Source organism: Dasypus novemcinctus, chromosome 13 (genome assembly GCF_030445035.2).
Source record: "Dasypus novemcinctus isolate mDasNov1 chromosome 13, mDasNov1.1.hap2, whole genome shotgun sequence".
NCBI classification, from domain to species: domain Eukaryota; kingdom Metazoa; phylum Chordata; class Mammalia; order Cingulata; family Dasypodidae; genus Dasypus; species Dasypus novemcinctus.
The window spans coordinates 106,700,980-106,718,274 of record NC_080685.1 but is presented as its reverse complement, the minus strand read 5'-3'; the positions used below and the strand labels follow the sequence as shown (position 1 = coordinate 106,718,274).

General features: G+C 40.7%; 1 protein-coding gene across 2 annotated transcripts in view; it reads left to right on the top strand.

Moving 5' to 3' along the window:
* Positions 1-802: 802 nt before the first annotated feature.
* The window catches only part of EPRS1 (glutamyl-prolyl-tRNA synthetase 1), a 97,726-nt gene continuing 81,233 nt past the window's right edge, over positions 803-17,295 (top strand). Inside the window, exons 1-5 of one of the 2 annotated variants that reach the window (XM_004480233.5) lie at positions 803-1,121; positions 5,421-5,505; positions 7,964-8,063; positions 11,310-11,466; positions 16,155-16,294. In XM_004480233.5, coding sequence (XP_004480290.1) covers positions 1,076-1,121; positions 5,421-5,505; positions 7,964-8,063; positions 11,310-11,466; positions 16,155-16,294 — 528 coding nt within the window. In that variant the 5' untranslated portion in view covers positions 803-1,075. The remainder of the gene's footprint in view (positions 1,122-5,420; positions 5,506-7,963; positions 8,064-11,309; positions 11,467-16,154; positions 16,295-17,295) is intronic. The other variant, XM_012520329.4, reaches the window with a different exon arrangement.

Genomic DNA, 17,295 nt, shown 5'->3' with positions numbered 1-17,295 from the left:
TTAAGCGACTCTGAAAATTCTAATACACTAATCGAGGTGGTTTTCTATTAAACTAATTTTAGAAATTCACTCTTTGCACTTAGTTCCCTGAAGGATATTAACCAGACCTTCTTGGTTTTGCTTACAGGAATAAGATAATGTCTCAAAGCAAAACCAGCCAGGATGGAGTCAGGAGCACCTTATGACCCAGTAAATCCGTAGCTTTTCTAAGAGACAAAAAGTCTGATGTCCTTGAGCAGTGGACTGAGAAAAGAGCCATGAAGTTGACCTCGAGGCAACACAAGTACTGAGAAATTCGAAGCACCCTCCTCACAAGACCCTCGGCAGCCCTTGTTTTTCTTCTCCTATCAAACTCCTTTGCCTATAAAATCCCTAGCTCTCATTCTCCATTCCTGAACTGGCCTGGGATCAAGAAAGCCCTTGTACTGCAAACAGCCGTGCTTACTGTAACAACACTTCCAAAAGCACTCTTGAGCTTCCCAGGCAAATAAAGCAATGACAGCATAGGCAGTGACCTTTTTAAAGCCTCTTTTAAAGAAAAGCTCTTTCTTCCTTTTGTCGTTTATCTTTTTGCTTTTGGTTTTTTTTCTTTCTTCCCATCCTCAATATAACCACGGCTGGTGGTATGATGTGCCGTAACTTTCTCTTCACCTGCACACAGTGCCCAATGACAACATACAATACTGTATTTGCGTTTCCTCTCGTGATTCACATGAACATCCATCACACTACAAGAACGGTCTGGCACCTTACTTTCCCGCTTTGGGGAGGGTTATAAAAACCAGACGACCAACACAGCCACTTCCCCAGGGTCGCCACGTAGGACTCCACGGCGCCGGCCGCGCAGGGGCGGGGCTGGAGGCCCAGGAGCCTGCGGACGGGCGAGGGGCTGGCGCGCGGCGATGACGCAACGGGGCGTGCGCGGTGACGACAGCCGCCGCGGCCGCGCTAGGGTGGAGCGAAGGCTGCCGCAGCGTCGGGCGCGCGCACACGTTGCACCGTCGCCCCTTCGCTGGCTCGCGGCGTTTCGGCAGCCAGGCAGGCCGGCTGACAGGCAGACCCGCATCCCGCTGGCATGGCGACGCTCTGCCTCACCGTGAATTCGGGAGACCCTCCGCTGGGTAAGAGGCCCCGGCCGCCAAGCCCGTGCGGTTGCATCAGCCTGGGAGGGTGCGGGGCGGGCAGGTCGGCTCTGACTTGGGGCAGCGGCGGTCACTGGGCTGGAAGTTGGGGCCTGTCTCTCCCGCGAACTGTCCACCGAGTAGACTCCGCGCCCCTCACCTTGGGTCCTCCGGTAGGTGGATCTGCTCCTAGAGACGTGGCGGGAGCCTCGGTGTGAGTTTGGGCCGGAGGGGTCCCAGAAGGGACTTTTTCCCTTCTGGGACGACTCCCATCAAACTTCACTCTTCAATTTTGAAATGATTTCCCCGAGGCCGAGAACTGCTCTTTGAAATAAAATTTTAAAGCTTAAAACCCTATCATGGGGGAGCGGATGTAGCTCCGTGGTTGAGCGCCTGCTTCCCACGTACGGGGTCCTGGGTTCAGTCCCCGGTACCTCCTTAAAAAAAAGAACCCACCCTTTCATGCGCTCTTCTCTTTTTGAGTTTTTCCCCTAAACTCACCTTATCTTTACCACCTTCCCTTCCCCTCGTCTCAGAAAAGACCCTAATCCATTTGACTCGATTTCTCTTTTCTTTAATGTTTCTATGGGTTCAGAGAATGCAAGGCAGACGATGGTATTAGCATTTGTTATTTCAGCTGGGGTTGCAATTATTTTTAATTAAAGGTGTTGGGGTAATTACTGGAACTCTCAAGTACACTGCAGATTGATGGGATTGCTGTACTCCACGCCCTGTGTATGTAGTAAACAGAGTAAGCGTAGGACCTTTCTGATAATTAAGTTCTGTGGAAATTGTTTTTTTCATCGTGGCCTAGGTTATATTGGATAAATATCTTAGAACTTATGCTCTTTCAGTACTTTGGGAAATTACATAAAAGATTCTAAGTAGTTTACCGATGCGTTAATGTATTAACGTGTATATGTAGTATAGACAAATGTTCAGGAAGAGCAGGACTTTGAATGCATTCGGCCGTCATATGGGGCTTTGCTCATTACAAATTTGGTGGTGGTCTGAATCTGTTGGAACAAAAACACAATTCAGTAGCTATTTTAAGAATTTTTTAAAAAATGATGTTTTTTTTAATTGGTCCCAGTAATTATGGACTAATTTCATACAGTGAACCTCTAAAGGAAATGGATTTGATTCAACAGACTAGGCAGGCACCAGGTAAGCATGACCCTACTGGTTAGGAGCAAAGATATCTGGTTCCTGGAGACCTGAGTCCAGTCCTGTCTCCCACTTATCGTGTAACCTGGGCAAGTTACTCTACAGTCACCTTGTTTAAGAAAGGGGGAGTGATGGCTTCCACATAGGGTTGGCTGCCAGAACTAAATATAGGTAAAGTTCCTAACACATTTTAGGTACTCAATAAATGCCTGATGGTTTTTCTAATGTTACTAAGTATAGCACCCTGAAGATCATAAAACTGTTTTCTTGAATTATAGAACTTAGAACCCACGGTCTGCCAGTATTCTGGAAGAGTCTTAAAGATATTTGTTGTCATTTTGAACTATAGACCAGTTATAGAATTTATATTAATTTCCTGGTTACTCCTACCCTTTTCTTGCATGTAATTTAATTCTTCCCCATTGTTTAATTCAAATACATTTTATTTCAATTATAAAATAAGAAAAACATTTAGAAAAAGAGATTACTTTGCTAGCATTCCCCTATTTCTTTGCATTCAGAATGTTAAATATTAATTTTTAAGTGTTAAAGTAATTTCAAAATTACAGAAAAGATGCAAAGATAGAACTTTTCCCCCTGTACCACTTAAGAGCATGCTGCAGATACGATGCTTCACTACCCCACAATACTTCAGCGTGCATCTCCCACAAGCAAGGGAACTGTACTACATGACCTCACATCATGGCCAGTATCAGGAAATGCACATCGGTACAGTTCTTCCATCTAATCCGTAGACCCCAATTCAGGTTTCACCAATTGTCACAACAATTGTTGAAAATGTAGTGGATTCCCATAAACTCCACCCCTCCCCCACCCACACTTCCCCCCATTAACAACATCTTTCATTAGCCTGGTGCATTTGGTACAATTGATGAGCACTTATTGAAGCATTGCTACTAACCATGGTCTATAGTTTGCATTATGGTTTACACTTTGCACCACAGTTTTTTGGGTTTTGACAAAATGTATAATTGTCTGTGTCCGTCATTGCAGTATCATGCAGAACAATTCCAATGCCTCAAAAATGCTCCCGTATTACACCTATTCTTCCCTCTCCCTCCCCTCGGAACCTCTGATGACCACTGTCTTCGTTTTTTTAAAAGATTTATTTTATTTATTTATTTCCACCCCATCCTTGTTTGCATTTGCTGTATCTGTTTGTTGTGTGCTGGTCTTTTTTTTTTTTTTCACTGGAAACTGAACCGGGACCTCCAACATGGGAAGGAGGCACCTAATTGCTTGAGCCACCTCCACTCCCTGCTTTGTTGTGTCTGTCATTATGGTTTCCTTGTGTCTCTTGTTGTGTTATCTTGTTGAGTCAGCTTGCTGCACCTGCCTGTCATGTCAGCTAATTGTCTTACTCGTCTTTAGGAGGCACCAGGAACCGAACCTGGGACCTCCCATGTGGTAGGCAGGAGCGCAATCGCTTGAGCCACATCCGTTTCCATCAGTGTCTTTATATCAGCATTACAAGTTCTTCCATACTGAAATAATACTGTCTACTTCAGTGCATAGTTGCATTCCCCGCTTATGTTTGTTCATTCCTCAGTCTCGAGGGTTTTGGGATGGTGATGCCCATTCTGCTTCTGATTGAGACGGGGCTTAGATCCCACAGGGCAGGTGGATGAAACTCTTACTTGCGGTTGTAGATATTCTCTGATTTTGGGCATGGGCGTTGTGCATCATCATCCTTTTGTTAGTTGTCTGGGTGAGTCTGATCAACTGGAGAGTAGGTGTTGGCTGCAATCTGCTGAGATTCAGGGCTCAACCGGCATATGAACATATCAAAGATTTAAAACTATGAGGCGATATTTAATGCGTATAGTGCTAATTGTAGATTTAAATTAAAGGGGCAGAATAACCATGTATACAAAAACTATAAATGAGTCTACCTCTAATACTTTGGGGAAATAGGTTATATATTCCAAGGTAAGGCCCACTGATGGGGTGCCTATTTCCTGGGGCTGTCTGCCCTGCCTGTAGTGTCCTGATGTCTCTAGAGCCCTCAGGACCCCCCTGCTTGAGTCACTGTTTCCTGTGGCAGTCAGCGAGCTCCTCCGGAGTCGTGCATAAGGGTAACCTCTGGGATGACCTCCCGGCTCACGCTGAAATCTCTTAGCTATTAAAACTCATTCGTATTTAATATTTCACCCTTTTGGCCATGTCTTTTTCCAGTGCATCGCAATTGGTGCTTAGTAATAAATAAACCTTCGGTGTGAGGAGGCTAATCCCCGGGAGTCATGTCCCACACATGGTGGGGGTGGGGATGCAGCTGCAATTTTTACTCACAGAGTTTTCCCATCGAGACTCCTGTCCTTTTCCCCTCTCTTCTGGGTGGTGTTCAACCTTCCCCTGGTGCCCTAAACCCTAAAACATTTTTTTCAGGCTATTTCTGCCTGTCCTATAACTATTTTACTGGAAGAAAAGTGAGTCCTATGTCTCTCTAATCCTCCATATTCCTGGAAGTCCTTCCTTGCTCCCTACAAGGATTTTCTAGGCTTATCTTACACGGTCACTGTCACAGTCCTGTTCCCATTGGAGTGTGGTATTTCAAAGCCAATATGAAGGTGATAGTTACCCATCTTATCCAAATTAAGAGAAAAAGGACTAATGAGTCAGTTCAGTAAACTTTATTATGTGTTGAGGGATGGTATTACACTGTTTTAGAGTGAACCCTGGACCTGCTTAGACCTGCATTCAAATCCTGACTCTGTCATATATTTAATCAAGGGCTGTGGACTAGTTACTAGTTATTAACTCCTCTAAACTTCACTTTCCTCTTCTGTAAAATGGGGATACTTTTTCAGTAGCTATACACAAGGCATTATTCAAATTTCTTGTCTCCTGAAAAGGAGAAGACTGATTTCATTGTTACTAACTGGAAGCTGAGCGTGTTCAAAAGCACTTGGACTATGCTAGTGAATGGATTCTGAGTTATTTCTCTAAAATAGAAGACTGTTTATAATCCATATACAGACTACTAGGAAAAGAGTTAATTGCTAGTGGAACTTAATATATTGATTTGCTGACTCAGCCTTATAGGTTTATGATTTAGGTTTAAATACTGCATTATTTACAAAGAGAAATAAGTTTCTATCCCACTATTTTTAGGAGCTTTGCTGACAGTAGAACACGTGAAAGACAATGTCAGCATTTCAGTTGAAGATGGGAAAGAGAATATTCTCCATGTTTCTGAGTAAGTGCCTTTATGTTTTTGTTCTCAAGACTGAACAGCATTTTAAAAATACCCTGGGTTAAAAGATGTATGCCTCTTTTACTTGCTAATTAGGTAGCTTATCCCTAGAAAGAAGTATCCTTTTCCTCATCATTCTAAAGAACTGTACCCAGAGACTTATACTTGTCAGCAGTCTTAACTGATTCCATTTGTAATCTGTTTAGGATTATGCAGGATATTTATTTATAAGGCTCTTAAAATCCATTATAATTTATTCTGGTATTAAAGTCAGAATAATGGGAAATAAATATGCTAAGTCCACTGCATGGAATGTTAGGAAGCTATGAAAAAAAGAGACTGATGAATTTTTAATTGTGGAAAATGTTCATAATCTAACAATAATAGAGGACATATTGATAATAGGATATAAATTTGAAAATACATATCTGCATAGAAAACTATGTTCAAGAAATGTACAATAGTATTTTTTTCCTGGGTGATAGAATTGTGGGAGATTCAATTTTTTTTCTTTTTGTTTCTCTGTATTTTCAAAGTTTTCTACAATGAACAAATATTGGGTGTCCCTGATGAAGGTGATCAATTTGCATCTTAGGATGTATGAAAGTTCAGTGCCCTTAGAATTGCTTCTTTTCTCTGAAACCCCCTGAAAGGAATAAAAAGAACTAGAAAGGGAGACATTATTCTCTTGCATAATGGAACTAAGGAAAACCCAATTTCAGATACTTTTAAGAATACCTTGCAGATAAGAAAATCTGGGCAAAATGGAAAGAGAATTTCAAGGGTATTTTCAAGCAGGGTGCAGATTTTGACATGTGTTTAAAATATCCATACTAATAAACTTGTATTTTGGGAAGGGACAAGATACACAAGAAAGATGTGTATAACCCACTTGATGTCATTTCCTTATGGAAAATCTCAGGCAGAAATAGGATTGAAAGAAGTATCATTTAGCTTTTTGACTTGGAAGGCTTGCCAAGTTCCAGATGATGTTTTCTATCTTCTCCTCCATTTTATCCTAATAAATTCTGTGTTAACTAAAAATATTTGAATATGGCATATTAGTATTAATAGTAATAACCAATACAATATTACTAGTTTGAATTTATTAATTTTTAAAGCTCAGTGTTATTTTTGGAGTATTTGTAAAAGCAAAATAGTGATGTTATTTTCCCCTACATGCAGTAATTGGAATTAGGATAGAATTTTCTTATAATAGTCCGGCATTAATGAATAATCTGATAACTTTTGCCTTAATAAAAATACTGGTCCAAGCCAGGAAAATAGGTGTAACTTATGTGCTTGATGACATTTTCTTCTAGTAGTAGCTACATGTTTCACTTCAAAGCCACTCATTTGCCAGATTTATACTTAACATTCATTTGCTGGGCACTTAATTAGTAAACTAGTTTTTATAATAATAACTGCAAAGATGACTTCATGCAACATGGTTAAAGGAAATTACTTAATCTGTAATAATATTCTTAAAGTACTAGCCTCAAGAAATTGTCCTGTGTTCCCCATTTCCTCTCCACACCTTTATCAGCCTAGCCCTTATTCAAAGTGTTTGCACATTCAAATTTTTCATGAATTCACAATTAATGTCTTTTCACAAGATTCCCAATTTCTTATTGGCTTATATTATTTACAGTTCTTGACAAAACTAACCTATTTTTTCACTAAAATTTTTAAAATCAGCTACATATGCAGATACTGTGAAGTCATGGTGCTATAAGATTTTGTTAATATAAAACAAGTTATCATCTCCCTCTTCTCCATTTCCCTTCTCTCTAGGAGCAAACATTTCATCCCTTAGTTGACTCTTGGTATTAACCTCATTATCTAAGTAACAAGCTTGAAATGTTTTCCTTGATTTTCCACTTTTAGACATTCTACTATCAAAGATGTGGTTGAAAGTCTTTCTTTCCCTGTTGCCAACACATACACTTTCTCTCTCTCTCTCTGTCTCTCTCTCTCACACTGCACTCACACATGCTCCCTTATTCTTCCCATCTCCCCCTCTATTGTCATTGTATCAGTGGGTTAGATGGTTAGATTACCATTTAGTCTTGACATTATTATGACCATGTTAAGTTTTAGTCATTTCTGAGCCAACTTTTAGTTTTCCATAGAATAATCATTGTTGGTTTACTGTTACCAGATTTTGTTTGGATTCTTTTTTTTTTTTTAAGATTTATTTTTTATTTATTTCTCTCCCCTTCCCCCTTCCCCCATTGTCTGGGTTGAATTACTGGGTTTCGCTAAACATTTCAGAAGAAATTGGGAGTTTGATAAAACAGAAAAGAAGTTAGGCACATTTATTCATTTATTTTTGTTGATACAGTAGAATAAACATGATAAATATAATATGACTTGTTTTTGTATTTCTTTATAAATTACAGACAGCTCTTACCAGTTGCTAGATAACAGATGAATGTTTTATCTCATGCTTACTTTCTAGAAATGTGGTATTCACTGACATAAATTCAATACTTCGCTATTTGGCTAGAGTTGCAACTACAGCTGGGCTTTATGGCTCTAATCTGTTGGAACATACTGAGGTAAGGAATGACTATTTCCTTATGTCTTTTTTTCTTTTATTCCCCCCCTCCCCCTTTTGGCTTGCTTGCTGTCTGCTCTCTGTCCATTTGCTGTGCGTTCTTCTGTGTCTGTATTTATTTATTTCCCCTCCCCCTTGCGGCTTGCTTGTCTGCTCTCTCTGTTCATTTACTGTGCGTTCTTCTGTGTTTTACTTGTCTCCCTCTTTTGCTGCGTCACCTTGCTGAGTCGGCTCTCCGCGGCGTTTGAGGGCCGGCAGCACTCTGGGGCTCTTATGGGCCGGGCCGGCGGCTCTCCACAGCATGCGGGCGAGCCTGCCTTCACAAGGAGACCCTGGGTTGCAAACCCAGGGCCTCCCATGTGGTAGATGGGAGTCCAACTGATTGAGCCACAGCTGCTTTCCCTTATGTCTCTTTTTTGAGATGTTTATCATCTTTTTTTTTATTTTTAAAAAGATTTGTTTATTTATTTCTCCCCCTTCTCCTCTTCCCATCCTGCTAGTTTTGCTGTCGGTATTCTCTTCTTTTCTTATTTTCTCTCCTCTTGGATTCACCAGGACTCCATCCTGGAGACTCCTGAAGTAGAGAGAGGCTCCCTGTCAATTGCACCACCTCACTTCTTGGTCTCTGCTGCGCTTCACCTGGCTCTCCCCTTGTCTCTCTTTTGTTGTGTCATCCTCTTGCTTTGTGAGTCACTTGGCGGGGGTTGGCTCACCGTGCGGGCACTCACGCAGGCACTTGCGTGGGCGCTGGCTTGCCATGGCACACTTTCTGTTTTCACCAGGAGGCCTCAGGGCTCGAACCCAGGTCTTCCCATATGGTAGGTGGAGGCTCTATTACTAGAGCCAAATCCTCTTCCCTATCATCTTATTTTTGGCATATATACTTTTAAAAAAATTAATTTATTTTTATTTATTTATTTTTAAAGATTTATTTCTCCCCACTCCCTTGTTTTTCACTTGCTGTGGCTGTTGCTTCCTTGTTTCTTTTTTTTTCCATATTTTTTTTCCTTTTCTTTATTATCTTTTTTTTTTTAAAGATACATAGTTTACACAAAATGTTACATTAAAAAATATTAAGAGGGAAGCAGATGTGGCTCAAGCAATTGGGCTCCCATCTACCATATAGGAGGACCAGGATTTGATGCCCAAGACCTCCTGGTGAAGGCAAGCTGGCCCGTGTGGTGAGCTGGCCCATATGGAGTGCTGGCTCACACGGAGTGCTGCCCCACGCAGGAGTCCTGGCCGGCATGGAGAGCTGGCACAGCAAAATGACACAACAAAAAGAGATACAGAGGATAGATAATAAGAGATGCTGCAGATCAGGGAGCTGAGGTGGCACAAGAGAATGATAACCTCGCTCCACCTCCGGAAGGTCCCAGGATCAGTTCCTGGAGCCACCTAATGAGAATACAAGCAGACACAGAGGAACACACGGTGCATGGACACAGAGAGCAGATGATGGAGGGAGGGCGGAGAAATAAATAAGTAAAATCTTTAAAAATATATATATATAAGAGGTTTCCATATATTCCATTTCCCACCCCCTGTCCCACTCATCCCACATCAACAACCTCTTTCATCAGTATGGCATTTCCTTGTTTCCTTAGGAGGTACCGGGAGCTGGACTTGGGACCTCTAATATAGAAAGGAGGTGCCTAATCAATTGAGCCACCTCCACTCCCTGCTTTATTGAGTCTCTCATTATGTTTTTCCTCCCTTTGTCTCTTATTGCATCAGCTCACCGCGCCTGCCCCCATGTCAGCTTGCTGTCTTCTGTAGGAGGCACCGGGAACCTCCACTCCCTGCTTTTTTGTGTCTCTCATTATGTTTTTACACCTTGCATCTCTTCCTGCATCAGCTTGTCACACCAGCCTATCACACCATCTCACTGTCTTCTTTAGGAGGCACCTAGAACCAAACCAGAGACCTTGTGTGGTAGGCAGGAGCCGAGTCACCTGAGCCACATCTGCTTCCCTATTTGTTTATCTTTTGAGGGTCCAGGGATTGAACCCTGAACCTCGTATATGGGAAGCCAGTGCTCAGTCACTGAGCTACGCTGGCTCCCAAGCACATGTACGTTTATTCTATTTAAAAATCTCAGCATAGTCTTAATTATAGATTAAGTGAAGGAATGCTTATCTTTAAAAAAATAAAACTTTTGGGAAACAGACTTGGCCCAGTGGTTAGGGCGTCCATCTATAACATGGGAGGTCCACGGTTCAAACCCCAGACCTCCTTGACCCGTGTGGAGCTGGCCCATGGGCAGTGCTGATGCGCTCAAGGAGTGCCGCGCCACGCAGGAGTGTTCCCTGCGAAGGGGAGCCCCACGCGCAAGGGGTGCACCCCATAAGGAGAGCCACCCAGCGCGAAAGAAAGTGCAGCCTGCCCAGGAATGGCGCCGCCCACACTTCCCGTGCCGCTGATGACAACAGAAGCGGACAAAGAAACAAGACACAGCAAATAGACACAGACAACAGACAACCGGGGGGGGGGAAGGAATTAAATAAATAAATAAATCTTTTTAAAAATTAAAAAAAAAAAAACTTTTTTCTCTCCCTTTTTAACTCCTGAACTTAAATTTAATCCCATATTGGCTGCCCCATTAGAATACTGAGTGCTATTTTCCTCTTCCTATGTAACTAAAATTTCTTAGTTGAATAGACATCTTAACCAACGCCCTCCCTTACTTTACAATGAGGCAACAGGCTTAGAGAAGTTCAAAGGTTTGTCCAATGTCACGGACATAATTTGGATCCTATTTTCTAAGTATATACCTTAGTTACAGCAGTAGTTGAATAACTTTCAAGACTTCCATGAATATTGCTTTTTTGATACTATTTTGGTTTTTTGACTGTTTGTATTCCTTCAGCTCTAACTTTCCCAAATCACATATAATATATATATAAAGAATTGTTTGTAAAGATTTACTTTTAAATTCTGCAAGTGAATGAATCTTTTTGGCTAGGTAGTAGACTTTGGGTTCTTTCAGGTTGATTATTCCTTCTGGCTACGAGTTCTCAAGTCTTTCTTATTTCTTTTTTGTTCTTCCCTGAATTTTAAGTGCCTACTTTTGATATCAGGCAACCAGAATTGAATTCCTATGATGACAAATTCTGTAATTTGTGATAAGAAAGGCATGATTCCAGCTGAGCAATCCAAGAGGATGTTGTTGCCTCTGTTGACCAGAATGTTTACCCTTGTTAAAGTCTAAAGTCCCGTGAACTTTGTTTCTGTTTTGTGTTAACAGATTGATCACTGGTTGGAGTTCAGTGCTACAAAGTTGTCTTCATGTAATGTCTTTACTTCTGCAATCAACGACCTCAATCATTGCCTGTCTCTGAGAACATACTTAGTTGGAAACACCTTGAGTTTGGCAGATATATGTGTTTGGGCCACCCTAAAAGGTATTGCTAATACTTCTTAAAGAATGGGGTTTTTTTTTTTTGTTTTTTTTTTGGGAAGCAGACACTTAACCAGTGAGTTATATCTGCTCCCCAATGAAAGCTGGTTTTTCCCTTTGTTTGTTTGTTTTGTTTTTAGAAGATACCAGGGATTGAAACCATGACCTCGTACAAAGGGAACAATACTCATTCACTTGAGCTACGTCTCCTCCCCAAGAATGCTGTTTTAATCATTTACTATTTTGCTGAAAGGAAGTACACATATTTCTATGTATATGAACAAATGTATTTATTGTATGTATAGGTAGTAACTTAAAACTTCTTACAGAAGAATGACCACCCTATTTTATGCCTTTCCAGTCACAAGAATTTCCTATCCTTCCCTGTTGTCTCTGGGGATCATCTGTGTCTCAGTATCCCAGTTTCTCTCTTGATTTCGAAACTGACATTGTCTCTGCATAAAAGCCCGCATCCCATTTGTTTAAGCACCTCTTCAAGCTCAGCCAATACTTTGCTTTAGACACTGTTGTCTCTGACTCACTTCCCAGAAAGTGTGTGAGTTGGGGTTGGAGTGGTCTGGTGGTATGGCTCCTAGGAATTTACTTTTTCCCCCTTCTCAACTCCCTTGTAACATATAAAAAACATGTTCTTACTAATTCAGAAAGTCAGGTAATTTTTTTTTTTTTTGAGATACCAAGGCTGGGTATTAAATCCGAGACCTCGTATGTGGGAAGATGGTGCTCAACACCAGAGCCATATTGACGCTCTTGAGTTGATTTTTTCATTTATTTGCTTGTTGTTTGTTAAATTTTTGTTTTTAGGAAGCACTGAGAACCGAACTTGGGACCTCCCATGTGGGAAACAGGTGCTCAAACACTTGAACCATATCCGCTCCCATTAAATTTTTGAGAAAACAACTTTAATGAGATATAATTGGTGTACAAAAGACAATTAAAAGTTTATAATTTGATAAATTTTGACATGTATACACCTGTGGAGTCAACACCACAATCAAGATTAGTAATATAGGGAAACGGACTTTGGCCCAGTGGTTAGGGCGTCCGTCTACCATATGGGAGGTCCGCGGTTCAAACCCCGGGCCTCCTTGACCCGTGTGGAGCTGGCCAGGCGCAGCGCTGATGCGCGCAAGGAGTGCCGTGCCACGCAAGGGTGTCCCCCGCGTGGCCCCCACGCGCAAGGAGTGCGCCCGTGAGGAGAGCCGCCCAGCGTGAAAAAGAAAGAGCAGCCTGCCCAGAAATGGCGCCACCCACACTTCCCGTGCCGCTGACGACAACAGAAGCGGACAAAGAAACAAGACGCAGCAAATAGACACCAAGAACAGACAACCAGGGGAGGGGGGGAAATTAAATAAATAAATAAATCTTTTAAAAAAAAAAAGATTAGTAATATATCCACCAGCCAGAAAGTTCCTCGTGCCCTTTGTAATCATTCCCCCTTCCCCTGGACCCCAGGCACCATTTATCTGTAAATCAGTTATTTTCATCCATACTAAAAACGTTGTTTATTAAATAGTGACTAACTGAATGCAGGACGTAAAAATAGCTGAAGCTTTGAAACTCTGGAAGGCAACATGTACCTCTAGAAAAGAATGATGGTACTAGAGCTGCCTATGAAATTCATGAAAAAATAACAGATTTCCTCAATAAGTTAAAAATTGAATTAGCATATGATTTGGCAGTTCCACTCCTATGTATACACTCAGGTTTGACAGGTTATGAATTTGTGATAAGACTATGGTGCTGAAAAGAATGATCTATATAAAAGAAATAAACCTGAATGCTAAGGTATTATGTTGTGTGCAATAAACCAGACATAAAAGGACAAATATCGTATGACCTCACAGGTATGAAATAATTTATAAGCAAACTCCTCATAGAATCAGAATCTAGAATATAGGTTACCAGAGGATGAGGTGGGGTTAGGGAATAGGGAGGTTACACTATACAGAGTTTCTATTTGGGTTGATTGTAAAGTTTTTGTAATGGATGGTGGTGATGGTAGCACAACATTGTGAACGTAATTAGCAGCGCTGAATTAGATATTTGAATGTAGTTAAACGGCGAAATTTTACATTGTATGTATGTTACTAGAAGAAAAACTTTTTAAAAAAGAAAAAAAACTGTACTACACAGTGATTGCCAAGGTGAACCATAAACTATAGTTAATAGTATAATTATAAAAATGCTCTTTCATGAATTGTAACAAATAATCACAGGAAAACAAGGTATTAATATTGGAACTCTGCATTTATGCATGATTTTTCTCTAAATCTTCAACTTCTCTAATGAAAAGAAAAAAGCCAAAAAGATAAACAATTCTATTTCTAAACACCCCACACACACAAATAAAATTAATATACTTACTCAGATACTCATGAACCTACTGACAGATATTCATATTGCCCGTAAAAGGAGAGAGGGTACAGGTGGTGTCGTTAATGGGGAGTACGTTACAGAGCGGCTGGGCCTATGAGGGAGTGGTCTGTAACACAGGTGATGAGCGCGCTACAGAAGCAAAATGTACCAGTCCTGGATTACTTCCGCTGTTCAGAAACCTCTTGGGTAAATCATTAGGCAAGAAACAGAAAATACCTTGCCTTAATGATAATTTTATCTTTCAGAAAATAGAAAGTTTGAGGATTTATAATTCTTACCAACAGCAAGAAAACAGTTGCCAAAATCTCTGAACAGACCCCATCAGTCTCACTGAGTTGAGAATTATTTTGGAATAAAGAATTACTGGAATAAAGTTAGATATGCTTTCATGACATGAGATCATGTAAGGAGTAAGGTCAGAAAGGAGTTAGAATCTTTCAACAGCGTAATTCCAATTGCATAGTTATAAGTGATTCCGAAGAATTCAAGGCAGGCACTCACTCCAGTGAATACAGTTTTCAGAATACTCATATAAGAAAAAGTAAGGACTGCTTAGGGTGGTTGATATGGCTTTGCAAAGAAATCGTTCCAGTAGTGTGGAAACCTTTGATTTATTAAAAGTGTTAGGTATATTAACTTACTTAGAAAAGTATTACTAATCTCTGTAAAGCCATGAACAAAATCATGGATATAATTCATTGAGATGGGCCTAAATAGTGATTGTATTATATGTAACCGAAACTTACAAAGTAGGATGGGAAGGAGGTGGGATTGGTGAGATATTCAAGAGGGGCTGGAGTTTTTCTTTTCATTTATTAAAAAACTACAAAATATTCCAGTATGTGTTACCATTCTTTAAATGTGAAAGATGGGTATGTACTAGACAATTTATTTTTTTTCTTATTTAAAGATTTATTTATTTATTTTTCACTTATTCCTCCCCACCCCCCCTCCCCCCAGTTGTCTGTTCTCTGTGTCCATTCGCTGCGTGTTCTTCTGTGACCACTCCTATTCTCATCAGTGGCGTGGGAATCTGTATCTCTTTTCATTGCGTCATCTTGTTGTGTCTGCTCTCCATGTGTGAGGTGCCATTCCTGGGCAGGCTGCACTTTCTTTTGCACTGGATGGCTCTCCTTACGGGGCGCACTCCTTGCCCGTGGGGCTCCCCCTACGCGGGGACACCCCTGCGTGGCACGGCACTCCTTGCGCACATCAGCACTGCGTGTGGGCCAGCTCCACACGGGTCAAGGAGGCCTGGGGTTTGAACTACGGACTTCCCATGTGGTAGGCAGATGCCCTATCCATTGGGCCAAGTCCACTTTCCCTAGACAATTTATAAGTCCTCTGTATATTTTTTGTGGCTTAAACTTTGGATTATATTAAACTATTATTATAACATTAACCAATATAAAATGAAGGCCTTTTCTTTTAAAGATTTATTTTTTATTTATTTCTTTCCCCTTAGCCCCACCTCCAGTTGTCTGCTCTCTGTGTGTTCTTCTGTGTCCGCTTGTATTCTTGTCAGTGGCACTGGAAATCTGTCTTTTTTTGTTGCATCACCTTGTTGTGTCAGCTCTCTGTGTGTGCGGCGCCCCTCCTGGGCAGGCTGCACTTTTTTCACACGACGGCTCTCCTTACGAGGCATACTCCTTGTGCGTGAGGCTCCCCTACGCGGGGGACACCCCTGTATGACAGGGCACTCCTTGCACCCATCAGTGCTGCATGTGGGCCAACTTCACCACATGGGTCAGGAGGCCCAGGGTTTGAACCTTGGACCTCCCATATGGTAGGAGGGTGCTCTATCCGTTGAGCCAAATCCACTTCCCATGAAGGCCTTTTCTCATCAGACCTTTTCATGTATAGGTTTATGTCATTTTTGCGTATTTTCATATTTGACTTAATGTTTGAGTGCTCTTAAGGTTATAGCTCTGTGATGTTTCGTAAGAACTTAGTTTTTGGTATCACATCTGAAGAAATGAGCTACTTCTTGATCTTGATTTTTATTTTATTCTCCAGTTGGTTTCCCTTAGAAGTGCAGCACCAACCTACAGTGGTGTGGGGGGAGGGGGAATGAAGACAGGAACTAGAATTACAGAACTTCAGTGACTTGAACTGAAGAAATACTTTCAGTAGTTATCTTTTGTGATTTCTGAGAAATATATTAAAGTATTAGAAGACACTTCAGTGTATACATACCAGTTTTAGAGGTATCTTTATGGAAACATAACAAGCCCTATAATTAACTTATATTAACCACAGTTTTTTGAGAGTTTTTAAAATTATCTTTGCTAATAGGAAATGCTGCCTGGCAGGAACACTTGAAACAGAACAAAGCCCCGGTTCATGTGAAGCGCTGGTTTGGCTTTCTTGAAGCCCAGCAGGCCTTCCAGTCAGTAGGTACCAAGTGGAATGTTCCAACAAACAAAGCTAAAGTGGTAAGATTTTTTTTTTTAAGTGCTGACATTTCAGTCTGTCTGAGCCCTATGTTTAAAAAATATTCTTGCTCATTAACATTATTTTTCTTTTCCTAACTAGAAAAAAATCTTTGGAAGGATCTGCCAGTTAAGTCTTGGCTTAACTTTAAATTTCAACTATATAAAGCCTTAATCTTGATAATTACATATTTACAAGATTATGATTATCCACAGTGTGTCTCCATAGGTAATCCAAATTCCATATAGCTAAAAACTCATTATTTTATAGCTACACAATCTTTTCTTCTTCCTGAGTCTCCTATATTGTTTATTGTGTGTTTTTGTTTTTTGTTCTGTTTTAGGAGGTCCTGGGTTTAATTCCCAGGACCTCATGAATGGGAAAGGAGGTCCTCAAACACTGAGCTACATCTCCTTCCCAATCAAATTTTTTTTTAAATTTCTTTGGTGGTTTTGTTTTTAGGAGGACTGGGGATCAAACCCCAGGACCTTATACATAGGAAGCAGGCACTCAATCACTTGAGCTACATCTATTCCCCTGTACGCTGGTTTTTAAACATATCTGTAGGAGGAAGTGGCCTAGAATAGAGAAGAAAAGGATCCTTTTCACCAGCCATATTTGCTCTACTCTGGTCTGTTTTATGTATTAGGCATGTGTCATAAGATTTTAATTTAATAAAGGTTTTCCAATGTGATGAATTTTTAAAAACTAAGCTATGCAATGAGTAGACATCATAGTCCACTCAGTTATTTAGGCTAAAAATCTTGATACCCTTCTCTACCATTTTTCACATCTAACCAGTGAAAAATTCCAACTGTTTTCATGTGTAAAGATTTGTGTGTGTATATTTATTTGTTGTTGTTTTTGGGTTTTTTTTTTTTTTGAGGTACCAGGGCCAGGGATTGAACCTGGGACCTTGTATGTGGGAAGCTGGCACTCAACCACTGTGCCACATCAGCTCTCCTGAGTTGTTTTTTTTTTTTTTTGTTTGCTTGTTTTTTTT